This window comes from Callithrix jacchus, chromosome 3 (genome assembly GCF_049354715.1).
Source record: "Callithrix jacchus isolate 240 chromosome 3, calJac240_pri, whole genome shotgun sequence".
NCBI classification, from domain to species: domain Eukaryota; kingdom Metazoa; phylum Chordata; class Mammalia; order Primates; family Cebidae; genus Callithrix; species Callithrix jacchus.
The window spans coordinates 190162992-190176772 of record NC_133504.1 but is presented as its reverse complement, the minus strand read 5'-3'; the positions used below and the strand labels follow the sequence as shown (position 1 = coordinate 190176772).

The 13781-nt window shown below is 49.5% G+C and overlaps 1 protein-coding gene across 13 annotated transcripts in view; it reads left to right on the top strand.

The window, feature by feature from the left end:
* The first annotated feature begins 199 nt into the window (after positions 1-199).
* Positions 200-13781, top strand: part of GRK4 (G protein-coupled receptor kinase 4) — a 61183-nt gene continuing 47601 nt past the window's right edge. For 9 of the 13 annotated variants that reach the window (XM_078367691.1, XM_078367687.1, XM_078367696.1 and 6 more), the window contains exons 1-3: positions 5825-6150; positions 9951-10046; positions 12905-13017. In XM_078367691.1, coding sequence (XP_078223817.1) covers positions 5964-6150; positions 9951-10046; positions 12905-13017 — 396 coding nt within the window. In that variant the 5' untranslated portion in view covers positions 5825-5963. Of the gene's footprint in view, positions 810-5824; positions 6151-9950; positions 10047-12904; positions 13018-13781 lie in introns of those variants that run through there. The other 4 variants (XM_078367697.1, XM_054253544.2, XM_054253541.2 and 1 more) reach the window with 3 other exon arrangements.

Genomic DNA, 13781 nt, shown 5'->3' with positions numbered 1-13781 from the left:
AACACGTGCCGGACCGCGGATCCGCCTCCCTGCCTCGTCTCGCGAGAATTGCGCAGCGCCTCGGAGCTCGCGAGAAATAAACACCGCGCCCGCAGGCTTTTGCTCGACTTACTTGCCGATAGGCTCAGCAACTATAACTCCCAGCAGGCCACGCGCCACGGCCCGTCGCGTACTCCCGGCGCAGGGCCTTCTGGGAGCTGTAGTGCCCCGGGCGCGGCGGAGAGGTGCGCTCCCACTAGAGTTAAGCCGTTAGCGCCGAGCCTGCCCCGGTGCGGGTCGCGGCGGCGGCGCCCTTGCCAGTGAGCCCCTGCCTGGGGTGGGCCTCGGCATTGACTCGGGGCTACCCGGGGGCCCGGCCCTGAGGAGGGAGTTGAGCGCGCAAGGGGAGGGCCATGGGGCCGAGAAGAGCCGGGGTGACAGCGCGGCGGCGGTGACAGCTGGGCCCCGCCGCAGTCGAGCTGCCCCCTCCCCTCGCCCCGACCGCTCCCCTGCTGGCAAGGGCCGGCGGCGGCGGAGGCGAAGGCGGCGGCGCCCGTGGTGGCAGTGGTGGCGGCGGAGGCGGAGGCGAAGGCGGCGGCGCCCGTGGTGGCAGTGGTGGCGGCGGCGGCGGGCCAGCCCCCAGGGACCGTGTCCGGGGCCGGAGGAACGGGTGGCGCCGGGCGAGCTATGCGCGGAGGCGGCTGCGCCTCGCCGTGTTCCGCGCCCCCAGACTCCAGGGTTTCGCAGAATCCGCCGGTTGCAGCGGCGGCGCCGGGACATGGAGCTTGAGAACATCGTGGCCAACTCGCTGCTGCTGAAAGCGCGTCAAGGTGGGTGCGCGGCAGGCGCCCCCGATCGCCCCAAACAACCCCAAAACCCGGGGAACCCTGGCCCCGCTGAAGGAACCCGACATCCCCGGAGAACCCCGATTTCCCGGGAGAGCCCCGACACCTCCCACTGGGGGAACCCAGATCCGCACGGAGCCCTAGCCGGGGTCTGGCGGTGCCGTCAGGCTGCCCTGGCCAGGTCCCCAGTCCGCATCTCCTGGCCCAGATGAGAGAAGCTCTTGGTAGTCTGGCCCTGTGGCCTCTAGGTGTGACCTCGGTGACAGTGTTGCTTCACCATGGGGCAGGCAGTGTCCTGCTGGTGTCGGACAACCCGGCCCACCGAAGAAGAACCGCGTCTTTATGGTCTTCAGGCGGACAAAGAAGAGCAGCCTGGAAACCACTCTGGAAACCACTCACGGAAACCACCTTCCGTGAACGACTGTAGGGCAATGTTATTTTTAACATAGCTGCTTGGTTTCGAGGTTTAATCCAAGGCTTTATGGTGTGTCAAGTGCGCTTTAGCACGACGTGGTGACAGATGGACAAGCTGGCAAGCATTCACCCTTTTATCAATATGGAAGTATCAGTTGGCCAACATTTCAGCGGGAGACCCCCGCAATCCTCTGATCCTCTGTCCCAGACCTCATGTCTCCCTTTCTTGCCTCTCTCTTTTTTTTTTTTTTTTTTTGAGACGGAGTTTCGCTCTTATTACCCAGGCTGGAGTGCAATGGCGTGATCTCGGCTCACCGCAACCTCCGCCTCCTGGGTTCAGGCAATTCTCCTGCCTCAGCCTCCTGAGTAGCAGGGATTACAGGCACGCGCCACCATGCCCACATAATTTTTTTGTATTTTTAGTAGAGACGGGGTTTCACCATGTTGAACAGGAGGGTCTCGATCTCTTGACCTCGTGATCCACCCGCCTCGGCCTCCCAAAGTGCTGGGATTACAGGCTTGAGCCACTGCACCCGGCCCCTTTCTTGCGTCTCAAGAGAGCAGGCAACAGAGCCTCGGATCTCAGGTCCCCGTGCCAGCCACCGTGGTTCTTCACGCCCCTTCCCTCTTACAGAATTGGTGGTTTACTCCATGTCCTTGTGATGGAGCAGCTCTGCTCGAACTTTGTGCTCCAGGACGGGGTAAATACCGACTCAAGGTGCCACACCAGCCAGCCTGCATGTTTAAGACAATCTGGAGCTGGGGGTGGTGGCCACGCTTGTAGTCCCAGCTACTCTGGAAGCTAAGGTGGGAGGAGGATCGCTTGAGCCCAGGAGAGTCCAGCCTGGGCAAACACAGCAAGACTATCTTTTTTAAAAAGTTGAAAACAAGGCCGGGTGCAGTGGTTCACGCCTGTAATCCCAGCACTTTGGGAGGCTGAGGTGGGCAAATCACGGGCAGGAGTTTGAGACCAGCTTGGCTAAAATGGTGAAACTCTGTCTCTACTAAAAATAGAAGCAATTAGCTGGGTGTAGTGGCAGGTGCCTGTAATCTGAGCTATTCAGGAGGTCGAGGCAGGAGAATCACTTGAACCCGGGAGGCAGAGGTCACAGTGAGCTGAGTGTGCCAGTGCACTCCAGCCTGGGTGACAGAGTTGAGATTCCGTCTCAAAAAAAAAAAGAAGTCGAGAGCGAAGACTTCACCTTCTCCGTATTTTTGTACCAACTCACACTGTTTTGAATGGAAGAACTGAGAATTGTGGGGGGAGAAGAGAATGGGATCTTTTTCCCTTAAGACACCTAGGGAGTCCCAGAGCGGTACACATTCTGATCAGCCTCGTTTCAGTGGAGCATTTCGCTCTGCCTCTTGTCCCTCACTCTGAACTCCAAATTGGTCATGGAAGAGAATCATCCTTACTGGAAGCCAGATTGGCGCTCAGCCAGTTTTCTTTTTACACTACCTTCCTATCTGCATATAATTTACGAAAAGGAATTCTACCAAGCTGACTTCCTTAGAATGCTGCCGAGATTAGATAATGAGGTAAACGTAAGTGCTCTATAAATGCTGGGCAACATGATACCAGATTCTGCCACAAAGCCTAGGACCACAGTGATAGTCTGAAAAACAAAAGTTTTAATTTCTTTCCCTGAAATATATTAGCTCTGTGGTGTGTGATTACGAGGTCTGCCTCATTGAGTGAGAGCATTTGCTCCTGTGTTCAAAAAGTCATTATGTACACTTTGATTAATGGTTAGAGAAGTTGAACATATCGTATTAGAAATACATGGATATATGCTGAGTGTTGGTTATAATTTAGGGCTGTTTTTCCAAGTTGATGTCTGCATTTGTTACTTGCAAGTATCTCCCAGGAAGTACCAGGAGGTGTCTTCTTGGACACGGAACTATTCGTGGACAGACATGAATAGTTTAGCTTCTTTGGCTCATGTACTAGAATATTCACCTTTGAAATGAATGAACATAGCACAGGAGTTGCATCCTAGTCCTGAGAAGTGCAATGTTGATTTAATATCATTAGTGAGTCTGGTCATGTCCTGGATTGATTTCAAATAGATTCAGTCAATCTTAGTCCTCCAGCCTCTGGTCCCTCCTATGGTGTGAATGTTTGTGTTCCCCCAAAATTCTGATGTTAGAATCTTAGGAATTAGGAGGTGGGGCCTTTGGGAGGTGACTGTGTCATAAGAGAGGAGCCCTCGTGAAGGGGATTATTGCCTTTATAAAAGCAAGTGGAGAGACACCCCTACTCCTTCCAAAGAAAGCGCCGCTGAGTCAGAGTGGGCCCTCACCAGACACCGAATCTGGCTTGATCTTGCACTTCCCAGCTTACAGAACTGTGAGAATTGCTTGAACCCAGGAGCCAGAGGTTGCAGGGAGCTGAGATCACACCACTGCACTCTAGCCTGAGCAGCAGAGCCAGACTCCATCTCCAAAAAAAAAAAACAGATGAAGGCAGCCCGTAGAGGGGATCCTGGGGCCTTCTCACAGTGTGGCCCCATTTCACTGCCTGCTTTTGGGGACCCCAGAAACTTTCCCCTGACAGTTTTCAACCCCGTATGCTGCCCAGACTTTAGTGTCTGTTGATGATCTTCCTTTTAAATGCCTATGGCCCGGCCAGCCACCATTGACCTCGCCACGGACCCATGACTCATTGTGCTCTCCATCATCTTGCCCGTTCCTTTACCTTCTGGTCTGCTTGTCTTCACGTGGTATCAACAGCGTAGCCAGCCCCCCTGGAGTGTGACCAGGCCTGGGCAGAAAAGCAGGAGAGTGCTGTGCCAGTGGGGACTTTTGGAACCAAGGACCACTGAATGAGGGGTGGAGTGGCTGCTAGGGTTCAGCACATATGCCCCAAACCTGTGGGGAGGGCCCCCTTCTCTCTCTTTAACCTGTGACACTCTGTCCCTTAGACCAAGCCAGGGGACCTCGTATCGCTGTGGTGTGCAGCTCTACGCCCCAGATCTAGTAATATTTTGGGGGGGGTTCTCGTGTTTAGAGGTACGCAGTGTGTGCACTGCTGTGTGTGTTTGTTATTACTCTTAAAAAAAATTTTTTTTTGAGACAGGGTCTCACTCTGTCACCCAGGCTGGAGTGCAGTGGCATGATCTTGGCTCTCTGCAATCTCCATCTCCCAGGCTCAAGCGATTCTCTTACCTCAGCCTCCCGAGTAGCTAGGACTGCAGGTGCATACCACCATCCCTGGCTAATGTTTGTATTTTTTATAGAGGTGGGGTTCCATCATGCCCAGGGGTCTTGAACTCCTGAACCAAAATGATCCACCCACCTTGGCCTCCCAAAGTGCTGGGATTAGAGGTGTGAGCCATCACACCTGATCTTGTTATTTACTCTTCAGACAAGTAAGTGCAGAGTCAGGTGCTGGGTGCTGAGTTCTCCCCTCTACCACCTCACCAAAGCCACCCTTGCCAAGTCACAGGGATTGGCTCTTGGTCCTTGTCTTGCTGCCCCATGGTCTGCGCTGGCACAGCGCGTCGTGCTTTCTTCCGGGAGCGTGCTCTTCTCCATCATCACGCTTCCTGTTCCACTGCTTGGCTGGTCCCCCAGGCAGTCTAGACTTTATCTTCTAGACCTTTAAATATCAACTGCCCCCCATCTTCGTCCAGGGACTTCTCGCCTTCTCCATCGGCACTTGCTCCCTTCTGCTCTTGGGGTACCATGGCTTGAAACAAGCTACTGTCGCTCCAGTCCACGCGTGTGGGCTGGGCCTCCCCACTCACGTTGCGGCTCACTGTGCTGCTGCCTACCTGACATCGCCACATGGAAGCCTCATTGGTACCAGAAAGAGCCTACACCAGACCCCCAATACTCACCAGCACCCCGATGTTGTGTCTGCACCTCAGTTAATGCTGTTAGTGGAGCTGCCCTTGACTTCCTCACATGCCGACTCAGTCCTTGGCCGGCGTGTTCAGCCTTCGCTTCACAACGCAGCAGAATCCACCCTTTCCTCACCTTCGCCACGGTGATCACGGGGCTCCAGCCGTCAGCATCTCACCTGGAACACTGCGGCCAGCTTCTGCCTTTTCTCCCCGGCAGTTCTCAGCACAGCAACCAGAGCGATCCCACTAAAATTTAAGTCAGGTTGTGTTGGCCCCTCTGATCCCTCTTCATGGCTTCCCAGACAACTCAGAGTGAAAGCCGTGGCCCCTGCAGTGGCCTGGAGACCCCGCTGCAGCCTCATCCGCCCTCTCACTCTGCCTCGACATAGTTTCCTCTCTCTCGAGAAGTTCTTCCAGGGTTTATTCTCTCACCTGAGGAGTTTCCTGACCACTACCCCTCCCCTCATTTACTCTTTTTTTTTTCTTGGAGACAGGGTCTCCTAATGTTGCTTAGGCTGGCCTGGAACTCCTGGGCTCAAGGGAGCCTGCCTAAGCCTCCCCAGTAGCTGGGATTATAGGTGCACACTGCCACACCTGGCTCCCATTTACTCTTTATTTTCCCCACAGCGCTTGTTATTATCTTAGATCCTCTAACTTTTCCTTGTATTGTGCTCTTCAGGCTTTTTCTCTAGAATGTAGCTTTATAAGAGGAGGAAGTTTTACTTGCTCTGTTCACTACTGCATTTGCAGTGCCTAGAACAGTGCCTGCCACACGTCGACGCTCAGTGAATGCTTGCTGAAGAAATGCATGAATAGCAGTTAAGATCGTGGACTTTTGAGCCAGCCAGACCTGGCTTTATAGCTCAGCGCCCTCTTTATGCCATCCTACGACTGTGCCAGTTACTTCCCCTTCATTCTAAACGGTTTATTGTGTGCCAGGCACTCAGCTTGGCTCTGGGGATACAGGGATGAATGGAAACAGACGACTCTCCCCTCTGAGAAGCCAGCAGTCATGGAGGAAAGTACTTTGCTCAGGGAACATGGAGGATTGTCCAACCCTGGAAGTGGGTACACCCTGTTTTTGTTGTTTTTTATTCTGATAGTTTTGGGGTAACATGGTATTTTGGTTGCATGAAAAAATAGTGGTGATTTCTGAGATGTTGGTGCACCTGTCACCGAGTGGTACACCTGTTTTGTCTGCTGCTGGGTCACGTGGCCACTTAAGTACAACTGGGGCAGACACTTCCTGGCAACAACTCTGCATCATGGGAGTGTGTCTCGGATCAGCATAGGACAGCTGGCTGGCCGTGCCACATCTGCCCCTCTAGCCACCAAATATCCATGCACAGAAGTATTCCCTTACAGGGATCCTAATCTCTCTTCAAAGACCAGAATGACCTCTCTGTTTCCTCCATGAGGGCCCGCCATGGCTCCTCAGGATTCAGCAGCCTCCACAAACAACCAAATGGTCTTCCCTCCTCATGCCTAATCTACCGTGGGGAGCAGAGGCAGGGTGACTATCGTAGAAACTCTCTTTTAGAAAAGGAAGAACGGGGTGCCCTCAGTAGACACTGGTCCGTCCGCGAAGGGGCCCTGTGGGGGTGGGAACATTCCTTGATTCATGCCCAGATTTGCCCTCATCTGTTCACCGTGTGCCATGGCCCCTCCCCCAGGTCATTTCCTCCTTGAGCCAGCTGAGACGGACAGGCACGTGAACCTCCACAGGTTTCTTGAGCAGTGCTGAGCTTTGCAGACGCACTTCTACTGATTTAAGTTTATGGGCTTGAAGGTTGTTTGAAGGCTCAAGCGGTTCAAGGTTGTCTTCATCCTCGATCTGAGTTCTTCAGCACCATACTTCTCCCAGGAACATAGTGGGCTTTTGCTCTTGTTAAGCTGTTTACAGTGGCCATTGGCTTGTACTGAGCTCCTGTACTAGGCCCAGCAAATCAAGCCAAAATGGAGTCACTCATGCTAAAGTTCCATGTCACCATGCTGAAGGTTGTTTGGCCTTCCGAGAAATCAGGAGAGAGTGATACAGTAGCCACATCCCCAAACAGGCCAGTGACACCTGGCTGGGTTGTGACAGTGCTCCGGCTCAGCCACAGCTTTGCTCCAGAATTGGAGCAGGTACCAGGAGCAGTGAGAGGCCAGGCAGTGGGAACGGGCCCTTCCGAGCCTGCAGGGGCAGGGGGGGCTTTCTGGACCTGAGAGCACTGGGATGCCCAGGTTGGCAGCTGTGGCTGGGTGGCTGCAGCTGCTCTTAGTAGTGCCAGCTTTCCGCTCCACCAGCCCACAAGGGGGCGGGACTCCCACCTCTTCCTGGCTCCCACCGGCCGTGGCCACTGCTGCCATCACCACCTCACCCAGGTCCTGTCTGCCTTGCTGCTCGGCTCCTGAGAAGGTGGAAGTACCGGTCCTAAGCCTACAGTGTCAGGCTTCGGAAAGGAAGCACGTAGCAGCCAGGCTGCCATGTTTCTTGCTAGTTACTTGAGTAGTATAAAGTTTGGGAGAGGCCAGGAACCAAGAGATAGTGGAATATGAATAAGAGCAAGAGGGACTTGATGTCTACCCAATGATTCGGCAGCTCGGGCACAGAAGCACCACTGAAGACATAAGCCATGTCTCAGGGCACTTGTAGATCATGCTTGTTGTCCACTTATGGAATCCAGAGGGCAAAGCAGTACATCCGGCAAGTGACACCTCAGCTCTGTACTCCTTTAAGAGGTCAGATAAAAATGGCGTATCCCAAGGAACAGTTCTCATTTCAACTGAAGGAAGACCCAGCAATAGCCCTGAAAAAAAAAAAGACCCATAAACAAAGATGACGGCCTTTTTTCAGTACCTACTGCTTCTCTGTAATGCGTTTCTGTGTTCTCCATGAAGCGACAGGAGAAGCATGTTCCCCTTTCCCCGCCCTTCAGTAACATGGGACATGGCTGTCACCGATACCACATTGAAGCATATTCTCTGTCATTGGCAGGTGGTTGTTACATGTTTATTAAGTAAACAAATCTTAACAAAAAGAAAAAATGTGGACTGGATTTGAGGGGGAAGATAACGAATCTAAGGTGGACGTGTTGAATGTCAGATGCTCTGGACATCTGGTGGTGAGGAACATGAGTCCAGAGCTCATGATCTCAGCTGAGGTATTGAGTTGGGGGAGTAGACGAGCGAAACAGGGGCTGAGCAAGACACACGCATCTTCGATGGTTATCTTTTTGCAGATATCAAGTCTGTATCTCTAGCTGAGTGTCTTCTGGGCTCATCCCAGTCTACCCATCCTCCAAATGTCTGTCTCTTACAATTTTTCACACACACTGTATTTAAGACAGAGTTCGTCATCTCCCAAGGCAATGTGGCTTTTCCCCTGGTGTCCCAGTTCTTCCAAATGGTCCTGGAGTCTTAGCCACCCAGCCTAAGCCATTATGTTCTGGATATTTAGGAAAATTTTAGCTGCCTTGAAGGCTTGAGATTGAAGATTTCTCTGAGTTAAAGAAAAAAAATGGGGCTTGTTGAAGAGATCTTTCTAAAGTATAATAGTGTAGCCTTTTCCACCATTCTTGTTTCACCACAGATGCTCTTCTCCCAGAACTTCCCAAGGCTGTCACTCACATCCTTCAGGTCTCTGCCCAAATGTGACCCTCGCACGGAGGTCTCTGATCCTGAGTCAAAATGGCACCCTCCACCTTTACCTTGCTTTTGTCTGTCACTGTATGACTGGCTGTTTTCTCCTTACCACTTATTATCTGATTTGTGCATCTCTCTCCTTATATTAGTCCGTTTGCACATTGCTATGAAGATACTACTGGAGACTGGGTAATTTATCAACAAAAGAGGTGTAATTGACTCACAGTTCTGCATGGCTGGAGAGGCCTCAGGAAACTTACAATCGTGGTGGAAAGCAAAGGGGAAGCAGGCACATCTGACATGGTGGCAGGAGAGATTGAGAGGGAGACAGAGAAACAGCATAGGGGAAACTGCCACTTTCAAAACCATCAGATCTTGGCTGGGCGCAGTGGTTCATGCCTGTAATCCCAGCACTTTGGGAGGCCGAGGCAGGTGGATCACAAGGTCAAGAGATCAAGACCATCCTGGCCAACATGGTGAAACCTCGTCTCTACTAAAAATACAAAAATTAGCTGGGCGTGGTGGTGCGCGCCTGTAGTCCCAGCTACTCTGGAGGCTGGGGCAGGAGAATCGCTTGAACCCGGGAGGTGAAGGTTGCAGTGAGCCAAGATTGTGCCACTGCGCTCCAGCCTGGCGACACAGTGAGACTCCATCTAAAAAAAAAAAACAAAAACCCATCAGATCTCCCGAGAACTCCCTCATTATCATGGGAACAGCATGGGGAATCCGTCCTGATGATCCAGTCAGGGGACTCCTAGCAGGTCCGCCTCAAATGCATGTGGATATTACGTTTGGGATGAGATTTGGATGGGATACAGAGCCAGAGCATCTCACTCCCCCACTTAGAATGCAAGGGAGGGACTTTGTCTTCTTTACCATCGTACTCCCAGTGCTTTGAAGGTGTTTGGTACATAGGAGATGCTCGATAAATATTTCTTTGATAAATATTTGTAAGCAACCCTGAACAATATGTCATATTAGATCTGATTTACAGATCTGGAAACTGAGGCTCACCATGGCTTCTGGATGGCAGAGCCAGTGACAGATTGCGTCGCCCGGGAATTTTATACTTCATTAAGCAGCTTTCCAGATAAGAAAAATTATAAGCATGCATTTTCACTCATCATAGGTCCCCAAACCCCTCAAACAGAAATGATAAGATGTATTAGTGGAAGTAGTTCTTCTAATTGGATATTTCTGACTGTTAAAAAATTGCCTTTTTTTCTCCCCAATTCAGGAGGATATGGCAAAAAAAGTGGTCGTAGTAAAAAATGGAGGGAGATGGTGATGCTGCCTCCCGTCAGCCGGTGCGGTGAGCTCAGACATTCCGTTGGTGAGTGAATGGCGCCTCCTGTGCCTGGACAGTGCAGCTGGTGTTATGCCATTCACTAGATGTTATTCTTTCTTGAGTTCCGTATTTGTTTCAAAAGTTTTAGGACAAATTCCCCTTATATCTTCATGATTCCTCTCAGGAAAAAGAAAAAGAAAACCCTTTAGATTTTCTGATCTGCAGTTATAAAGTTGGCTGTTGGCTTGAAAAAGAGAGGGAAAAAAAAGAAAAGAAAAATTTCTAATGATCTTCAGGAGAGGATTAGTCAAATAAAAATATGGTGTATCAATATAGCAGAATACTCTGCAACTATAAAGGATGAGAGGTAGCTACAGGTCCTAACCTGAGCGTAGGAAGTCAGATATAGAATCCTACCTATAGAGCAATTATAACTACTTTTTAGAGATAGAATTTTCCGTTCAAAGGGCACATGCATTTAAAATGTTGATGCTGCTGAGTCACCCCAGGAGATTGCCTCAGTTTACCTGTCTGCCAGCAGTGTGTGAGCAGCTTTCTTTGCCACACCTTGGCTAATACTGCCCGTCATCAGTGTTTTAATGTGCACTCAACCGGGGTTTGAAAACGGTGCCTTCTCTCTATTGTGGGTGGGGTAGAGCACTGCCACGGGGTTTTTTACACTTTTCCTTTTTTTTTTCTAATTTGTTTATAAAAGCTCTTTATATATGAAAGAAGCTATCCTTTTATATCCAATGTGGGTATATCTTATACATTTGCTTTTTTCCCTTTGGCATACAGTGTCTTTTTCACACAGAGGTTTTAGTATTTTATAGAGACAAATATGTCAGCCCTTTTCTTCTTAGCTTCTAAGCTTTGTGTTACCTGTAGGAAGGACACATTTATTCCTTTTTATTTTTTATTTTTATTTTTTAAAAGAACGGAGTCTCGCTATATTGCCCAGGCGGGTCTCGAACTCCTGGGCTCAAGCTATCCTCCCGCCTCTGCCTCCCTAAGAGCTGGGGTTATAGGTGTGAGCCACAGCGCCTGGCAGGACACATTGATTCCAAGATTATTTCTACAAACCAATTCATCTTTCCTTTAACACTGTCGTAGTTCCTTTTAAAGAAAGTTGAAGTTTTTATCAAAATTAGTTTCAGGTGGCATAAAGGAGCCATTATTTCCCTCATTGTTTTAGCTCCACTAAGTTCTTTAAACTGCTCCCTGAAGATGTAATTCATACGCCATACTACTCATCTATTTAAAGTATATAATTCAATAGTTTTTAATATACTGAGTTGTGACACTGTCACCACAATCAACCTGACAGCATTTTCAGCGCCCTGGAAAGAAATGACACGCCCACTGGCAGTCAGTCCACACTCCCTCCTGCTGCCTCCGAGCCGGGCAACCGCAGGTCCACTTTCTATGTCTTTGCCTGCTCTGGACATTTCACATAAAAGGGAATCACGTACTATGTGGTCTTTTGTGACTGTCTTTTTTTACTTAGCATAATATTGTCAAGGTACTTCGTTCTTTTCCTGTTACGGAATAACATTCTGTTGTATGGATATATCACATTTTCTTTACCCATCCATCGGTTGACAGACATTTGAGTAGTTTTCTACTTCTGGCTATTATGAATAATGCTGCTATGAGTATTATGTACAAGGCTTTTAAAAATCATGATAAAATATATGTAACAGAAAGAACTGTCTTTAAGCGTCCGTATGAGTGACATGAAGCTGGGTATTGCATGGATATGCTGCATTCTGCTGATCTGTCCGTCTGCTGAGGGACACTGGGGCGTTCCCAGGTTTGGGCTGTGTGAATGATGTTGGGAACACTGGTGTGCAAGTTTCTGTTGGAGTCCCTGCTTTCACGTATTGTGTGTGTGTCTTCAGGAGTAGAATTGTTGGCTGGGCATGGTGGCTCACACCTATAATCCCAGCATTTTGGGAGGCTGAGGCGGGTGGATCATTTGAGGTCAGGAGTTCAAGACTAGCCTAGCCAACATGGTGAAATCTGGTTTTTACTAAAATTACAAAAATTGGGCTGGGTATGATGGCTCAATGCCTGTCATCTCAGCACTTTGGGAAGCCGAGGCAGGTGGATCACCTGAGGTCAGAAGTACAAAACCAGCCTGGCCAACATAGTGAAACCACATCTGTACTAAAAATGCAAAAATGACCTGGGTGTGGAGGCATGCACTTGTAATCCAAGCTACTTGGGAGGCTGAGGCACGAGATTTGCTTGAACCCGGGAGGCAGAGGTGGCAGCGAGCTGAGATTGTGCCATTGCAGTCCAGCCTGGGTGACAGAGCGAGACACTGTCTCAAAAAAAAGTAGAATAGCTGAATCATATGGTAATTCTGTGTTTAACGTTTTGAGGAGCGCCAGACTCTGTTCCAAGCTGCTGCACCACGTCACGCCCCATCAGCCATGTGTCCAGCTGCTTCACATCTTTCCCACTTTTTCTAATCCCAGTGGGCGTGAAGTAGTATCTTACAGTGTTTTGATTTGCATTTCTCTAATGATTAATGATGCTGAGCATATTTTCATGTGCTTCTGGGCCATTTGTAAACCTTTAGAGAAATGTCTGTTCAAATCTTCTATTCACTTTAAAAATCGGATTGCCTTTTTGTTGTTGAGGTTTAAGAGATCTTTATATATTCTGGATATTAGATGCTTATCAGATAAGCAGGAGAATTGCTCAAACCTGGGAGGTGGAGGTTGCCTGCCCTACAGCCTGGGCAACAGAGGAAGGAGACTCTTGTCTAAAAAAAAAAAAAAAAAAAGAAGAAGAGGAAGAAGAAGAAATACTGTGAAAACAGTGAGTCTTAGGACGGCGTGTGGTGGATTGTAATGGTTGCATTTGCTTGCTTCTTCTCCCTTTTCTTCACCCAGGAAAGGATTTTAGCAGTCTTTGTGACAAGCAGCCGATAGGAAGACTTCTCTTCAGGCAGTTCTGTGATACCAAACCCACCCTAAAGAGGCACGTGGAATTCTTGGATGCAGTGGTAAGCAGTTTATCTCTATATTGAGCAGCCCACCCAATCTTGAGCTTTTGAAAATCTAAAAACTAGCCCTGGGCAGTGATGTAGGAGTGGACGGACTGTCATCTTGGTGTCATATTGTCTTCTTAGTACAGAAACCCTTTTAGTAGAAAGTGGTATTTCGTGTAGAATTCCATCTCACGTGTTGGAGAATCACATGTTGTCGTTGAATGACTTTGAAACTGGGGCTTTAACTTGTGTGAAGATGACAGGCTAAGATGGCAGTGCTTGGTCAGCCACCTGAAAAGTGTCCTTTCTGCACTCAACTGGCCAGTGCTCTGAACCTAAGAACACTTTAACCCAGAAGCACGCGGAAGGGATACAGTTTGTATGGGAAGAACGACCATGTTGGCTGCAATTTACTGCATTCAATACATTTTCTAACATTCCCATGTATCCTGTTTGAGTTTTACTGTGATTTCCTTAAAGAAATGTTATGTTTCTAGATCTTTATGGACACCATTGGCAAGCCTACAACTTCAAAACTATGAAATTCAGAAGCAAGTGACCAATAGAAAATTGGGAGAATTTGGCCGGGCGCAGTGGCTCACGCCTGTAATCCCAGCACTTTGGGAGGCTGAGGCGGGTGGATCACAAGGTCAAGAGATCGAGACCATCCTGGTCAACGTGGTGAAACCCCGTCCCTACTAAAAATACAAAAAATTAGCTGGGCATGGTGGCGCGTGCCTGTAATCCCAGCTACTCAGGAGGCTGAGGCAGGAGAATTG